Here is a 13,638-nt window from a genome sequence, read left to right on the forward strand (position 1 = left end):
ACGTAAACATGGTGGCTCAGGTAAGAAAAGTACAGTTAGAGCCATACAGATCCCTAACTGCAAGTATTATGCTCCATTTTTATTAAATTATGCGTGAACTGCCAGTCACTGTTTGAAAAGCCTTACCTGTGAAACAGGTCATCATCTTCACCTCCCCACATGAAGAACAAGTTAGAGTAACCATTGACGGTGGAGAAAAATGTCTCGTTGAAGGTGATCACTCCACCAAAGTGATTATTGTAAAATATCCTGGAAATAAGTGTGTGAGTTATGTTTAACGCAGCTATTATTTCAGTTGTATGACAGTTTGTCAGCATATTGTTGGAGTGAGTGATATGACTTGGACACCTTAAATTGGATTCAAACATTATACCCATGTGGGAAATCGAACACATCGGTCTTAGTCTACCCCAACACATCAAGTAAGATACAAGAACATTTTTCTTTATGAACATTTGACATGTCCTTCCCGGTCAGGCACAAACTATATAGCTCCCGTCACATACTGAAATGAAAGTTTTAATTAAATGCACCAGACACACGAATTAATCACTTAAAGTCGACGAACGCATTATTACTATCAGCTCTCATCTTGGTGCGTTATCAGATAATGGGATTAATGCTATTAACAAACCTTAAATAGGAATTCGATAAATATGTGCAATCCATCATTCAGAAAACTGGAATTGGAACACCTTTGTTTACTCCTACCCTGAAAACTATGCACCACCAGAACTATTTTGAATTTAACAATCTGTAGAGAGGATGGCAAAGGGTTGAGTCTACCTGTATTTCAGTATGTCGAGTCTTTGAGAGTGATGTAAAGCCCTCGCACCACACCAGTAGGTATTCCTCTCACTCTCAGGCACCAAGTCGACATCTTGGAAGGTGAAACAGTCAAAATGACAAAGAGCTTGGGCTTCAACGTAACCAATGTTTTTAATCAATCCTCTGTTAAACGGTGTACCATTTTCCTGAAAAAGAAATATATATTTATCATATAATGGGTAGGTTTCTCGGCAGGATAAAGCCAACAGATAGAAACGATATCCGTTGGGGTCATAGGCGGATAGAGATGCAAATATCAAAGGTCAAGTAGGGACTACTTTCAGTGTTTCAGTCGTCCTTGTCATTCGGCGATCCAATAAGAATTAACCATCGGGAATCTGGAGAAACTACTGGGATACTTGCTATCATTATCAAAAGAACAGTCTAATATACTCAAAATCCGTGTCTAACTGTGACGTAGCTAAGGCATTTTACAAGTTTGGGCAACTTTGGAGATATAAATTTCGAAACAAGTTTGAGAGGGCACCAGGCCTAGCCAAGCGGGATCAGTAGCCATATCTGTGCTTGCAGACCTCTGCGGCTTGGAACCTGTCCACAAATTAAATAGTAGGATTTGGCCAAAATATGTTCGAATTGCTACCTTTTTCGTTTTGTCGCTGTGTGTACATCTGACTGCACTTCGTAACGTTATGTCAGGACAGGCCGACTGTCAACAACGTCTGACCGTAGCCGTGACGTCTCATAGACAAGGGTTAGAGTAGCTTCCCTTTTGACAAAGGGCAGTTACTTTATCGGACAGGGCCAAGGCTCGCTTAATACAATCCATATTCCTAATACAGGATATTTACCATCTCCAAACACACTCGCGTGATATTCTATATATTCTTTGTTTTCTTGTTTTTTCAATCAAGTGAATGAAATGAGCGTCAATTTAATTTACGCAATTGTTATACCATGACACGCATCAACCCGATAAGTTGCTAGGGTTGCTGAAGTACATTTCTAACCGGGATCTTCACGCCATTGGTAATTTATTATGATTCGTCTGTTCCTTTTCATTGAAAGTCAGTCTTGAATGTGCAAGGTGTATATTTAGATTGAATGTATTTCCTTCTTCACCATGTTACTTCACAACCACACACATTGACAACAAAAAGATCAGGGTCATCCAGCCTAATCCCCTGACACCCTTGTAATCTCATAATGTTAAAAAACCCGGAAAAGTGAGACGAGTGAGTGGGTGAGTAGGATTAACCATGCATTTGAACATTATTTCAGTTGTATGACAGTGTGTTCGCTAGCTGTTGTTAGAAGCCCGACGTGACCCAGGTGGATATTCAGAACATTTGCTGAACCCACGGGTATCGTCAGAGAAAGATGTGGACTGTACAAATGGGGTCACTGTATGGCTGAAATACTGCCAATGAGACTTTAAATGTCAACTCACTCACTTTCGCAATTGTGTTGTCCACACAACGGTGAGACTGTCTACTACTAAGCTGTGAGGTGTACTGTCAACACACCTGCTCCACTACAAAGATGGCATATTCCGCCTGTTGTTTCTGGAGCACTCTGTGGAGGTTGTTGAGGAGGATCTTCAGGTTCACCTCTCTGTCTCTGTAGGGAACTATTATGGCAAGTCGCTGTGGAGAGGCACATCCAAGCGGGTGGTGGTATCCCCCGGGGAGAAGTGTCTTGGACGCATTCAAGGTCGCCTCAAGATCAAGCCATGGTAGCGATTCGTTTAGTATTCGTCGTTTCTCACCTGAAGAATAGTACCGATACAATTACTGATATACATATATGCCTAGGAAATGATTATTTTCAAAGATGTCTTATTACACACATATATTCATGGACGCATGCAAGGTCGTCTCGGGGTCACGGGCGGCCCAGTCGTCTAAGGACAGCCTTCAGGGATATAACCCGGCTGTTCGAAGTAGAAGCCAGACCAGACAACATGCAATATGATAAATTTATTTAACGTGCTAACGTGTCCAAAATGCAATCGTTTAATTGAAAATATAGTAACATAAGTGCGCGAACGTATATTTAACATTTCTATCATGCTATTCATGGAGTGGCAGCACCGAGAAAATAAATTTAAACACGTACATGTAGGACCGAAAATACATTTTGAAAACGTAAATCAGCTGTATTCTTTATTACTTTGTGACTTCATGGCACTGTCATTCAGATCGAGCTTTGCTATAGTATGTTAAGCAGCAGTGGGAATCAAAAGCCTCGCTTCGTGAAAACACATCTACTTTCAGATCAATGCAAACTGTTTGAAAGACATCTTAAACATCAAGAACAATATCAGCAGTTTTCTCGAGAAGCGCCTCTATAAAATTTAGATGTGATGTTCCTTCAATTCTTGGTCAAAACTGGTCCCGATGCAATTTCAAGTGCCGACTATACATGGGTCGTGCACATGGCGTAACCAACTGACTCGCTATTTATTGGCGACATGATCGTGGACGTGGACACACTGTTGTCATGTGATCATCCGTCATCAACCTGATCCAATCGAATTGGCGTTCCAGAAACGGCACTTAAGATATTGCCTGCACATACGTAGAAAAAACTCTCGACAAAACATCTTCCTTAATCATTCGACATTTCTGCTAAAAGCAGAGTCCATTGTGCGATTCAGACTATATCATATACATGTGTTTCTGAATCACTATCAATTAGCGATAATACCAATGTTCGCAAAAAGGTGAGCGTATCCTACCTCACAAGAAATTATTTTAAGCTCGATACATTGTTTGTGTGTTCCCTAACGCCGCATTCAGCAATATTCCAGCTAACTCGATATATAGGCCAGGCGAATGCGACAAAACATAATTGGTGATGTAGAACTAAACACACATAAAAGGGTAAAAAGAAAAGGTTCAATGTCCATATATTCCTGCGAAACACTTTTATGGACCATCAAAGCCTTTCTCCTCTGATATTATATCATGTGACACACCTCAAACCTCTGACATGTTCATAAGGTATGGTGTGTATTACTATTCCAGTTACACGGATAAACACTTTTACCGATAGGCACATATCGGTAAATGTAAACGGCGACCATGCTTGTCGTAACTAAGGGGATCAGATGGTCAGGATCGATGTATGTCATCGTATGTAAGCTGCGTGGATCGATGATCATGAAGTCAATCACCGGATTGTTTGGTCCAGACTCGATTATTTACCAACCCCCGTCATTTTGCTGGAATATTGCTGAGTGCGGCGTTAATCAACACACAGCAAACAAACAAGCAAAACATATCCGCAAAGCGGAGATACCTCAGCCAGCATCTATTCGGTACATCTCGCATGGTCATTTGTAAGGCAAACGCCTGCGTTAGTATATTACCAAATACTTGCTATTGTATTGAATAAGTTAATGCTATTTGACATTATAATTTGAAATTAATAATATAGCGCAGTCAGTTAACTCACAGTGGCATCTAAACATACTGGTAATCGAATTTGGTCGTGCCAAAAGAGGATTTTAAAGATCCAACGTGTGATGAAAATGGTAGTCCTTTAAGCTTTAAGACATATAGGGTCTAAAAAGAACTTAGCTGTGAAAACGGTTCAAAAATATTCTTTTGTCAAGCGAATCCTACTTCACAGTTATTTCACTCAACACTTTTGCGAGGTAAAATATGACGATTACAGCTTATTTCTTACTTGAACATTTTAACTGCTCCCGAAAACAAGTAATTGATAGCAAGAGCAACACCCAGTGCGGTCGGAGCATAATGATAAAGAGTCAGCAAGAATATGAATTGTAACCACCCGATTCTGATATCGGCTCTTACAAGCATGGGGTACCGATTACGACAGGGTTCCCGACAGGGTGTTGGGCATCGTAATATGTAATTATTTTAGTTTCATAAATAACATTGCACCTCGGAAAAGGAATTAAGAAAGAAACAAAAAGCCAACTCACTGAGGTTGTTCTGCTGACATGGAACAAGACTTGGTGAATGTACAGGGAAAACACATGACTGCCCAGTTTCTCTTCTCAGTTCTTTCGGTGAAACATTTTCTTCCTTTACAGCAAGGTTGAAGAGTGCTTGTTTGTGTATCCGGGTCTTATGATTGACAATTGGATGGTACGTCAAACATGCATATAACAGTACGCTCACGAAAGTCACCTCCAAGATAAAGAGAAATACGATATCTCTGTTCATTGACATATTAATAATCTTCTTTGGCCAGTAAGTTCCAACCGCCCAACTTGCTTAAAGGTATGCTCAAACTGCGTGAGAACAGATGTTGTTTACAATTGATCCATTTCTATCGATTGTCTGTTATTCAACCCATTGTTGCAGGCATTCTCTTGACACAGTCAGCTCGTCAGTATCGATGTGCCGAGTAAGCTTATGGTATGGCGCTATAAGCCAACGTCCATCGCCTGTTTTCGAATTCTTCTAGGAAGCGGGTGAAGGAATAAACCTGAAACTGCACAACTGCACAATGTTCAGCACTACCGTGAACTCAGATATGTTCATGGGACTTAATCCACATTCGTATTGTTTTGTGGTGTCTATTGGGTAGGGTTTCATGTCTTGCACTAACCACAAGGTCTCGGAAACAGTAGCTGTGGTAAATGAGTAGCAATACAATCAAATTAAAATGTCACAATTTTAGTCCAGCCATATGAATACCTTGTCGTGTGCATTGTGACGTATACGGCAACTAAAGACACCATTACGAACATATTGTGCCGAAAAGTTAACATTATTTGGTATCTTTATCGCACATGTCAGAATGAATGAAGACCTGACACTTACAAACTGTATAAACGACGGGACCAGTACAAATCTTTCCAATACAACGCTTTAATGTAAACATAAACGTGAACAATGGAATATATAACCGCTAATTGTGAAACGTTTATAAAAAGTATTATAGCTAAAAGGGATCGCACAATCATAAAAATGCCCGCATGTTCAAAATCTGCGGGCCAATGTAACTTGATAACAGTCCGCTTTCCCCTTACGACGGGCTGCTGCCTATTCTATTGCTATGTGACGTCATTGATGTCACGTTTTTTGTTTGTGACGTCATCATTTATTATGTTCTATGATGTTGCTATTTGTAAATCGGTTACCTCCGTTGTAAGCTATTTTGCTCTATAATTTTTATTAATAAAGTCACGTTAAAGTCATGAACGTGTTTTTTTTTAAAAGTTAATGTCTTAGTACATCACAATTAATTATATAAAAAGACAAAACAGTGTCGAATGACGAATTTCTGTACCAGAATTGTCATGTGAAATATGTGAGGTGGGTGTTGAAAAATCCAAAATAGCTGTTAGGCTGTTAAAATATTAGGTCAGTGACAACCAGTACCAGGGGTTAGTAATTCTATTCAATTCTGGTCAATCTCACTTTGAGGCATAATAATGAATCATATTGCTTGACTAGAGGCCATTATCATGCCCGTTGTTAGGTGACGTCATATTGATGTTCAATAGTGACGTCATCTGGTTTTCATATTTGTAAAAGTGGGTAAGTGACATTCGTTGTGTGTTTATTAAATAAATGTTTAAAAAACGATATTGTTGTTTATATTTATTTGATAACAAATTCTATCCATTTTAGCTATAATAACTGTAAGGGGCGGTCGGGTAGTCTAGTGGTTAAAGCGTTCGCTCGTCACGCTGAAGACCCGGGTTTGATTCCCGAAATGGGTACACTGTGTGAAGCCCATTTCCGGTGTCACCCGCCGTGATATTTTTGGAATATTGCTAAAAGCGGCGTAAAACCAAACTCACACACTCGCAATAATAACGGTAACGTTATTTTTTCAGGGCATTACTAGTATCATTTGCAGACGCACTCGGTCTTTTCAGCTTATTAATGGAAAACCTCGGGCTTCTGCAAATGATAATGCTCTGAAAAATAGCGTGACCATTGTACTAGTGAGTTAAGGAAAAAATGGTGCAAATGATTATGTATAAAATAAAGAAGAGCAGTTTTGCACGAGCGTTTAGGACAACGATGTTGCAAATAGTGATGCCACTAACAAAATTGGATCTTCTTAAGGTTATTACATTTATAAAATGGCGTGACCTGTATTGAGATGACCTCAGATCTTTGTGTAGCGGCAGCGAGTGAGATCTGCTTGTGATGAGATTTGTAATGTACTGAATGGCATTCCATACCAAACCCTTTCGCGAGTCCACAGCAACAGTCAACTGTCGTAACAATTGCTATATATCAAATTTACAAAGTTTTCGGGGGGATATTTCTCAGGGAAATGAAATCAATGATTAGTCTGAAATGATCCGTCACATAATCTATTTGATAATATCTTCAAATCTAAACATATTAATATTTTAAATACTGGATTCTCTGAAAAGTGTTGGTTTTCATTTTGTTTTGATAAATACATCAGCCTGCAAGAGTCGAGGATTATAGAGAGGTGCTTATTTGATCTGACATGTTTTAACTTGGGAGCCCTTGGTATTGATGCCGTTTATGTAACCATCGCAAAGAAAATATTTAAGGCAAATGTCTCAGCAAAACTGACAAACATTTAAATCAGGAATATTAATATCCGTAACACAATTTAGTTGTAAACACGTTTAGATTATGAACATGTTTGGGTTTTAAACAATTCCAAACATGTTTAGGATATAGACATATGTAGTGATCAGAACACGCTTTATTTATCGGATAAGGAATAAACACGTATCTTACAACATTGTGACCTATTAAAAGTCTTCTGGTGAAATTGCATAAAGTATCTACGGGCCAAGTCAGACCAAACACTTCTGTAGAGTGTGGAGAGGAAAAAACGGCTTCACTTTAACGGACCAGCGATGTACTGTGACACTATAAAGTGGTATTTAGGTCGATATGATACCATCCTATAGACGCAAACACATTTAATTATGCATGTTTGAGGTTTTAGATGATTTTGAGAGCCCGGGCCAAGTAAACACATGTGACAGATTTTCTTGAGAAAATGCAGTAAAAGTGCTTTACTTTAACGGACCAATTTTCTTCACTACGATGTACTGTGATATTATAATGTGGTATTTAGGTATATATAATACCATCATATAGATGTAAACACATTTGATGATACATCTGTGAATTTAAAGTTGATTTTGACAGCCCGGGCCAAGTCGGACCAAACACAAGCAAAACAATTTTGATAGAGACTATGTTGAGAATGAAGAGGGGAAAGGGCTTCACTTTGAGCAACGTGCTTGCTTTAAATAGCACGATCTGTGACACTATAAAGTGGTGTTTAGGTAGATATAATACTAGTCTATAGATGTAAACACATTTGATGATACACCTGTGAGGTTTTAGATGATTTTAATCCATAACACCCAGTCTCCTTTTCTGGACCCACTGAACTCTATCATACTGTGAATAAGGAGGGAACATTTGATATCGGATTACATCGCATTTAGAGGTGGCTTGCTTCCCAAGATGCCTATTCGCTTCTGAGGCCTTTGAGGTATAAGTTCAAGCGGAACAGAGTGGTGGCTACATGTTTGAATGCTCGGTGGCCGGGGATATAGTTTGTTGTTTGTTTGTTGTTTAACGCCGCACTCAGCAATATTCCACCTATCTGACGGCGGTCTGTAAATAATCGAGTCTGGACCAGACAATCCAATGATTGATATCATCAGCATATCCACGCAATTGGGATCGATGACATGCATCAACCAAGTCAGCCAGCCTGACCACCCGATCCCGTTAGTCGTCTTTTACGACAAGCATAGTCTTCGACCCCACATTTATAGGATTCTGGCGTGCCTAAGGGACGCAACTCTGCACAGCGAATTGCGGCGCATTAGACGACGGGGGCACCCGTGCCCCCTCCATCATACGAAGGGTTGCAGAAATGTTTGAAGCCTATATGTGCGTTGATGGAGTTGGTTGCTCATTTTTTTTCAACATAATGCCTTCCAAGGTCCACATACTTCTGCCAAAAGTTGATACCATGCCTAAATCAACTTTAAAGTTGGGAGATATTTGATGACCACGTGGTAGCCAATAATACCTAGTCACGTTGATGCCAGCAGAAATATGCTGCCTGGTTGTCTTTTGGTTCAAATATAACATGTAAGCATGGATACAGTGCACTTAAGACATGAAAACTGTGAAGGATGTACTCACATCATGTCACATCATAGCTTTGCCCAGAATCTTTACGACACCCCTCGCAACATGCTGCGTTGCTGACACAACCTTAAGAAAATTCCTTGATCAATTTACAAAACGTGGTGACCATAGATATAGTAACATATCTATCTTCTGAAGTTCAGGTCAACTTGTCAAAAATGAAAGCAAATGTCCCAAATCTACATAAACAAACAACCATACACCACACACGGTTCCCTAAGTCCCTCCCCACCTTGGCACCTATTCCAAATCTCCAAATCTCCAAATTACAATATAAGCAACCCCTAAAAGCCCCATCCTGGATTGCGCACACCCTTTTGCTCCCCTTTTCGAAACTTCACTAAATGGCCTGGCGGGCCATGTGCGAAATACGCTCTCAGTCGAGTAGTTGGTGGTTTATTGGTGTGTTCGATGGTTTTAGATACGGTTTATTAGACCTGTTTTAATTAGGTATACGCCCAGGGCTCTGAAGTTTAGTGAGTTATTTAATGGGCTTAGGAGTGTCTCTAGAGTTGTTCTATGTGTTTGGTAATGAGTTTTAGTTTAAACATATTTTATTCTCATGAAAAGGACTGGGCACAAGTTATCACAACTTAGAACGCCCTCTCTCATAGATTTACATGTATGCTTATTTACGGTTAATAAATCAAATGACAGAAAGGAAAGGAAAGAGATAGAGAAACGTATGTACATTCACACAGTTCACTGAAACCTTTTTGGTTTCTTTATCACCACTCTGGGGCCGCTCCTGGCTTCTGATTGGTCGGGTTTTTTCTGACGTTATCAGAGGTCACGTGACCTGCGCAGGGCATTGCGGGTCATGGGTGACGTCACGATGACGTTCCGGTGGCGCGTGCGCATCCAAAATGGCGGCACGTCCGTTTCCGAGGGGCCATCTCCCCATCCAAGAGGGCGGCACGGTGATGTCACTGGTCTCATAGGTGATGGTGTTGGTGATAAGCCATGGAGGTGTTTTTTATGATGAAGTAAGACATCACTTCTAGAAATTGTCTTACCACAGTCTGAACACGATGTGGACTCCATGACGTCTTACAAGGCAACTCATCTTTAAAGCATGGCCTTCCTCTTTTATCTATTTATTCTTTACTTGTTTCTTAACTTTTACAACGAACATGTGCACAGACATGACAGACGCACAGACAGACATCGTAGACGACATCTCAACTCAGCTTCTACCCTTGGTTCGACATCCTATTGGAGTTGAGATCAATCAAGAAACAAAGAGTCAGTTCAGTTTATCCCTGTTTAATGATGACACCTAACACACTTCAACTTAGATACAGGGCAAACAATGCAAAACAATACGAAAATTTGCGAACAATGCGAAAAAGTGGATGACAACCTTCGTCATCGTCATCACACAGGTAGCCTGCTCAATGTTGCAACGAGTGCTGCTGTTGCTGCTGCTTCTATTGGTAGGGTGTTGCTACTGCGGCTACTACTGTCGCTCTGTATAGTGCTAAGATGAGTTCTGGTGCTGGTGCTGCTGCTGCTGGTGAGGGTGTTGTCGCTGCTGCGGCTGCTTCTGCTGCTGCGTGGAGTGCGTCGAAGAGTTCTGTTAGTGAGGGTGTTGCTACTGGTGCTTCTGTTGCTGTGGGGGTGGTGGGTGCTGGTGCCACTGGTTTTGGTGTGGGTGCTGTCGATGGGGGTGCTGTGGTGGCTGCCACTGGTTTTGGTGTGGGTGCTGCTGCATCTGAGGTGTCCATCGGTGATGGTGACGGTGGTGATGGTGGTGACGGTGGTGGTGACTGTGCTGAGGTTACTCCTGTTACTACGGCGACGAGTGCTGCTGTTGCTGCTTCTACTGCTGCGGGTGTGTCGGCTGTGGCTGTTGCTGCGCCCAGGATAGTGCTGAGGCGAATTTTTCTGTTGCTGCTGCTTCTCGGGGTGTCCTCTTCGATGCCCTCACAGCTGCCGCACATTGCGTCATCTGTAGTGCATAGATGAATACTTTTAGTGAGGGTGTTGTTGCTGTGTTTGCAGCTGCATCTTCTTCTGCCTGTGTGGTGGCTGCTTCTGCTGCTGCTACGGGCGTTGTTGTTGGTGTTGTCTGCGACGAGTATTGCTGCAGCAATTTTTTTTTGCTCCTTTGAGTATTGATGCTGTGAGTGCTGCTGCTTCAGGTATTGGGGTTGACTTTTCCACGTATAGGTCCATTCTGGGGATGCAGATGCCATACCCCGGAGGCAGAAATGTGTCCACGACGCTCTTTAACTTCTCATGTATGCAGTCATGGGAAGCTTTTACAAGGTACTCGCTCTCATCAGCTCCCAATGTAGAACTAACCGTTCCTTCAGGATGCCCGCCATTGCACGACGGAAATGCTCGCCATTGAGAACGTCCTCGTACTTGTCCACCTTCTTCTTCTTCTGTTTGACGGTGATACGGTAGTAGCCGTTGTCTTCATGCGGTGGTAGTAGCCGGAACATGATGGTGTTGTTGCTTGGACTGTTCTGTGAAAAGTGATGGCCAGAGAACGTTGGTCGTATTTAAAGGAACTGACACCCTGCTTCCTGACTGGTGGAAAGTCCGACCTTCTCATTGATGAAGAACGCAACCTTCTCATTGGTTGGTGTCTGTCCCACACGCCACCCCATGACCCACAATGCCCTGCACAGTTCACGTGACCTCTGATGACGTCATCAGAGGTCACGTGACCAAACCGACCAATCCGAAGCCAGGAGCGGTCCCAGAGTGATGCCACCAACTACTAGCGCACGTTAAATCTCCAATATAGTTAGTTAGAGGAGCGGGGTGTCGCATTCATATTGAGTCGCATTTTTGGCTAGGGGCCAGTGGTCGCATTCTTTTGGAGGCGCATTAATTTCACGATTTACAGTTTTTTAATCTCATTTCTATCCTATGTTTTGATTACAGTTAAAACTAATTGTTAAGTTATGTGAAAGGTATTTGTTATCATGTCAAATATATTTGTCTTCTCGATTTTTTTTATCAAGTTTGACTATATGAGAGCCTCAAAAGTAATTTCAGGGAATATGTCAAACACACTTGATGTTAAATCAGGGAATATGTACAATATCTAAAAAAATTAAGGATTATGTGTATTCCCTGAGTGAATCAGACATTAAATTCCCTGAACATTTCAGGGAATACACATATTCCTTGATTATAAATAATTCCTGTAACATATATATGTATGTACGGGTGTAGGAACATGTATACATATATAAGTTTATATAAGCATGTGTGCAATGTGAGCGTGTGTGCATGTGTGCTCTGTGTGTATGTAATGAGAGAGTGTGTTCGTATGTGTGTATGTAGGGAGAGATAGTATGTGTGTTTGTTGAGAGAGAGAGGGAAATAGTGTGTATGTAGAGAGAGATTGTGTGTGTATGTGTGTGTCATTTTAACATTTCTAATGTTGTTGTGGTTGCAATTACATTATAACTGTACATCATACCCAAACAAACAAAATTCTATCTCTGTGTACTTCTTAGTTAGATACTAGTATTCTGACTAGTGTGAGTTACAAGTTGTAAGCGCAATTGTTATTGGTGATCACTCTTCTCCAGCATAACAAGGTAAACAAACACACAAAATCCAATAAACAATGAGTGAATGTACCTGTTAAATAGTCGCTGAAAGTCTTACTAAGCATGTGCGATCTCAGCGAGAGTGTTATTAAGTATCCCGACAAGTCTTCAACATTTCCGACATACTGATAATCATTAATATTATTTTGCTCATCAGCGCTGATGTTTAAAGTGACTTTCAGTAATCAGCATGTGATATTAATAATTCTAAATAAAATGTTCATCTTCAAACATCAGATCAAACATTTCACGAATCTAATTTACCGTGTGATATTGTTGTTTAACTCAATACTATCGAAGAGTGCATATGTACCTATTTTGGATTTAGGCTTCGGAGCTGCTTTTCCCTGCGTAGGTGGGGCAGATTTCGGTTTTCCAATTTCTGCAATGAAACACACATACCATCATCATCAGAGGAAATTACGTCTGTTTACTTGTAATAATAATTCGAAAATAACAGACGATCACAGATTTACAAAGATGTATCGAGTGGTGGTATTGGACGGATCAGAAACAGGAAGGACTAAACAACCAAGAAGGAGGAGAGACTGTGTAGTGAAAAACTGAACGTTTGAGATAACTTGATCAAAAACAGGTCATGCCCCCACAATTGGCCAAACATTTCGTTATTCGGCGTGGCATGGTCCGAATAACTCTCCCAATGACAATTTGAGAGAATATTGTCCACTTGAGAGAACATTGTGCAACGCCTGGTCCAGTTCGACAAAGCTAGCGGTGGCTTTTCACGCCGGCGTACACTGGCTCATGTCCAGGACAAGCTGACGTATGGGAGAAAGGTCAGGGTTTATTGCTGGCCATTGCATTCTGGTGATGTTTTGCTGCTGGAGGTTGTCAGTTACGTACGTGAATGACAATTGGCCCGCAAACGAGCCAACAATTAGCGCGAGTATGTTCTGTTGGTTTTACTGGCCAGTGATCCTTACTTGAACTCCGTTGGCCTGGCGCATCGATTGTGCATCGATTCAGTTATCAGCCAACGCATGAGAACAGTGATAGAGAGTTAGACTTAACTCCTAAAATTACATATGCCTCCCCCTGTAGTAAAATCATAATGTGCCCTTTTCTTGCAAATGGTGTTTCCAATGAATACAGTTCGT

At 41.1% G+C, this 13,638-nt stretch overlaps 1 protein-coding gene across 9 annotated transcripts in view; it reads right to left on the bottom strand.

The window, feature by feature from the left end:
• LOC124140906 (beta-1,4-N-acetylgalactosaminyltransferase bre-4-like) overlaps positions 1-13,638 on the bottom strand; it is a 46,138-nt gene that overhangs the window by 18,504 nt on the left and 13,996 nt on the right. For 4 of the 9 annotated variants that reach the window (XM_046508729.2, XM_046508727.2, XM_046508730.2 and 1 more), the window contains 5 exons: positions 12,834-12,902; positions 4,742-5,256; positions 2,313-2,554; positions 787-974; positions 127-249 (listed from right to left, as the gene is read on the bottom strand). In XM_046508729.2, coding sequence (XP_046364685.2) covers positions 127-249; positions 787-974; positions 2,313-2,554; positions 4,742-4,991 — 803 coding nt within the window. In that variant the 5' untranslated portion in view covers positions 4,992-5,256; positions 12,834-12,902. Of the gene's footprint in view, positions 1-126; positions 250-786; positions 975-2,312; positions 2,555-4,741; positions 5,265-8,939; positions 9,012-12,833; positions 12,903-13,638 lie in introns of all 9 variants that reach the window. The other 5 variants (XM_046508732.2, XM_046508728.2, XM_046508733.2 and 2 more) reach the window with 3 other exon arrangements.

The sequence above is a fragment of the Haliotis rufescens genome, unplaced genomic scaffold (genome assembly GCF_023055435.1).
Source record: "Haliotis rufescens isolate VD_foot unplaced genomic scaffold, xgHalRufe1.0.p SCAF_3, whole genome shotgun sequence".
In the NCBI taxonomy this organism is placed as follows: domain Eukaryota; kingdom Metazoa; phylum Mollusca; class Gastropoda; order Lepetellida; family Haliotidae; genus Haliotis; species Haliotis rufescens.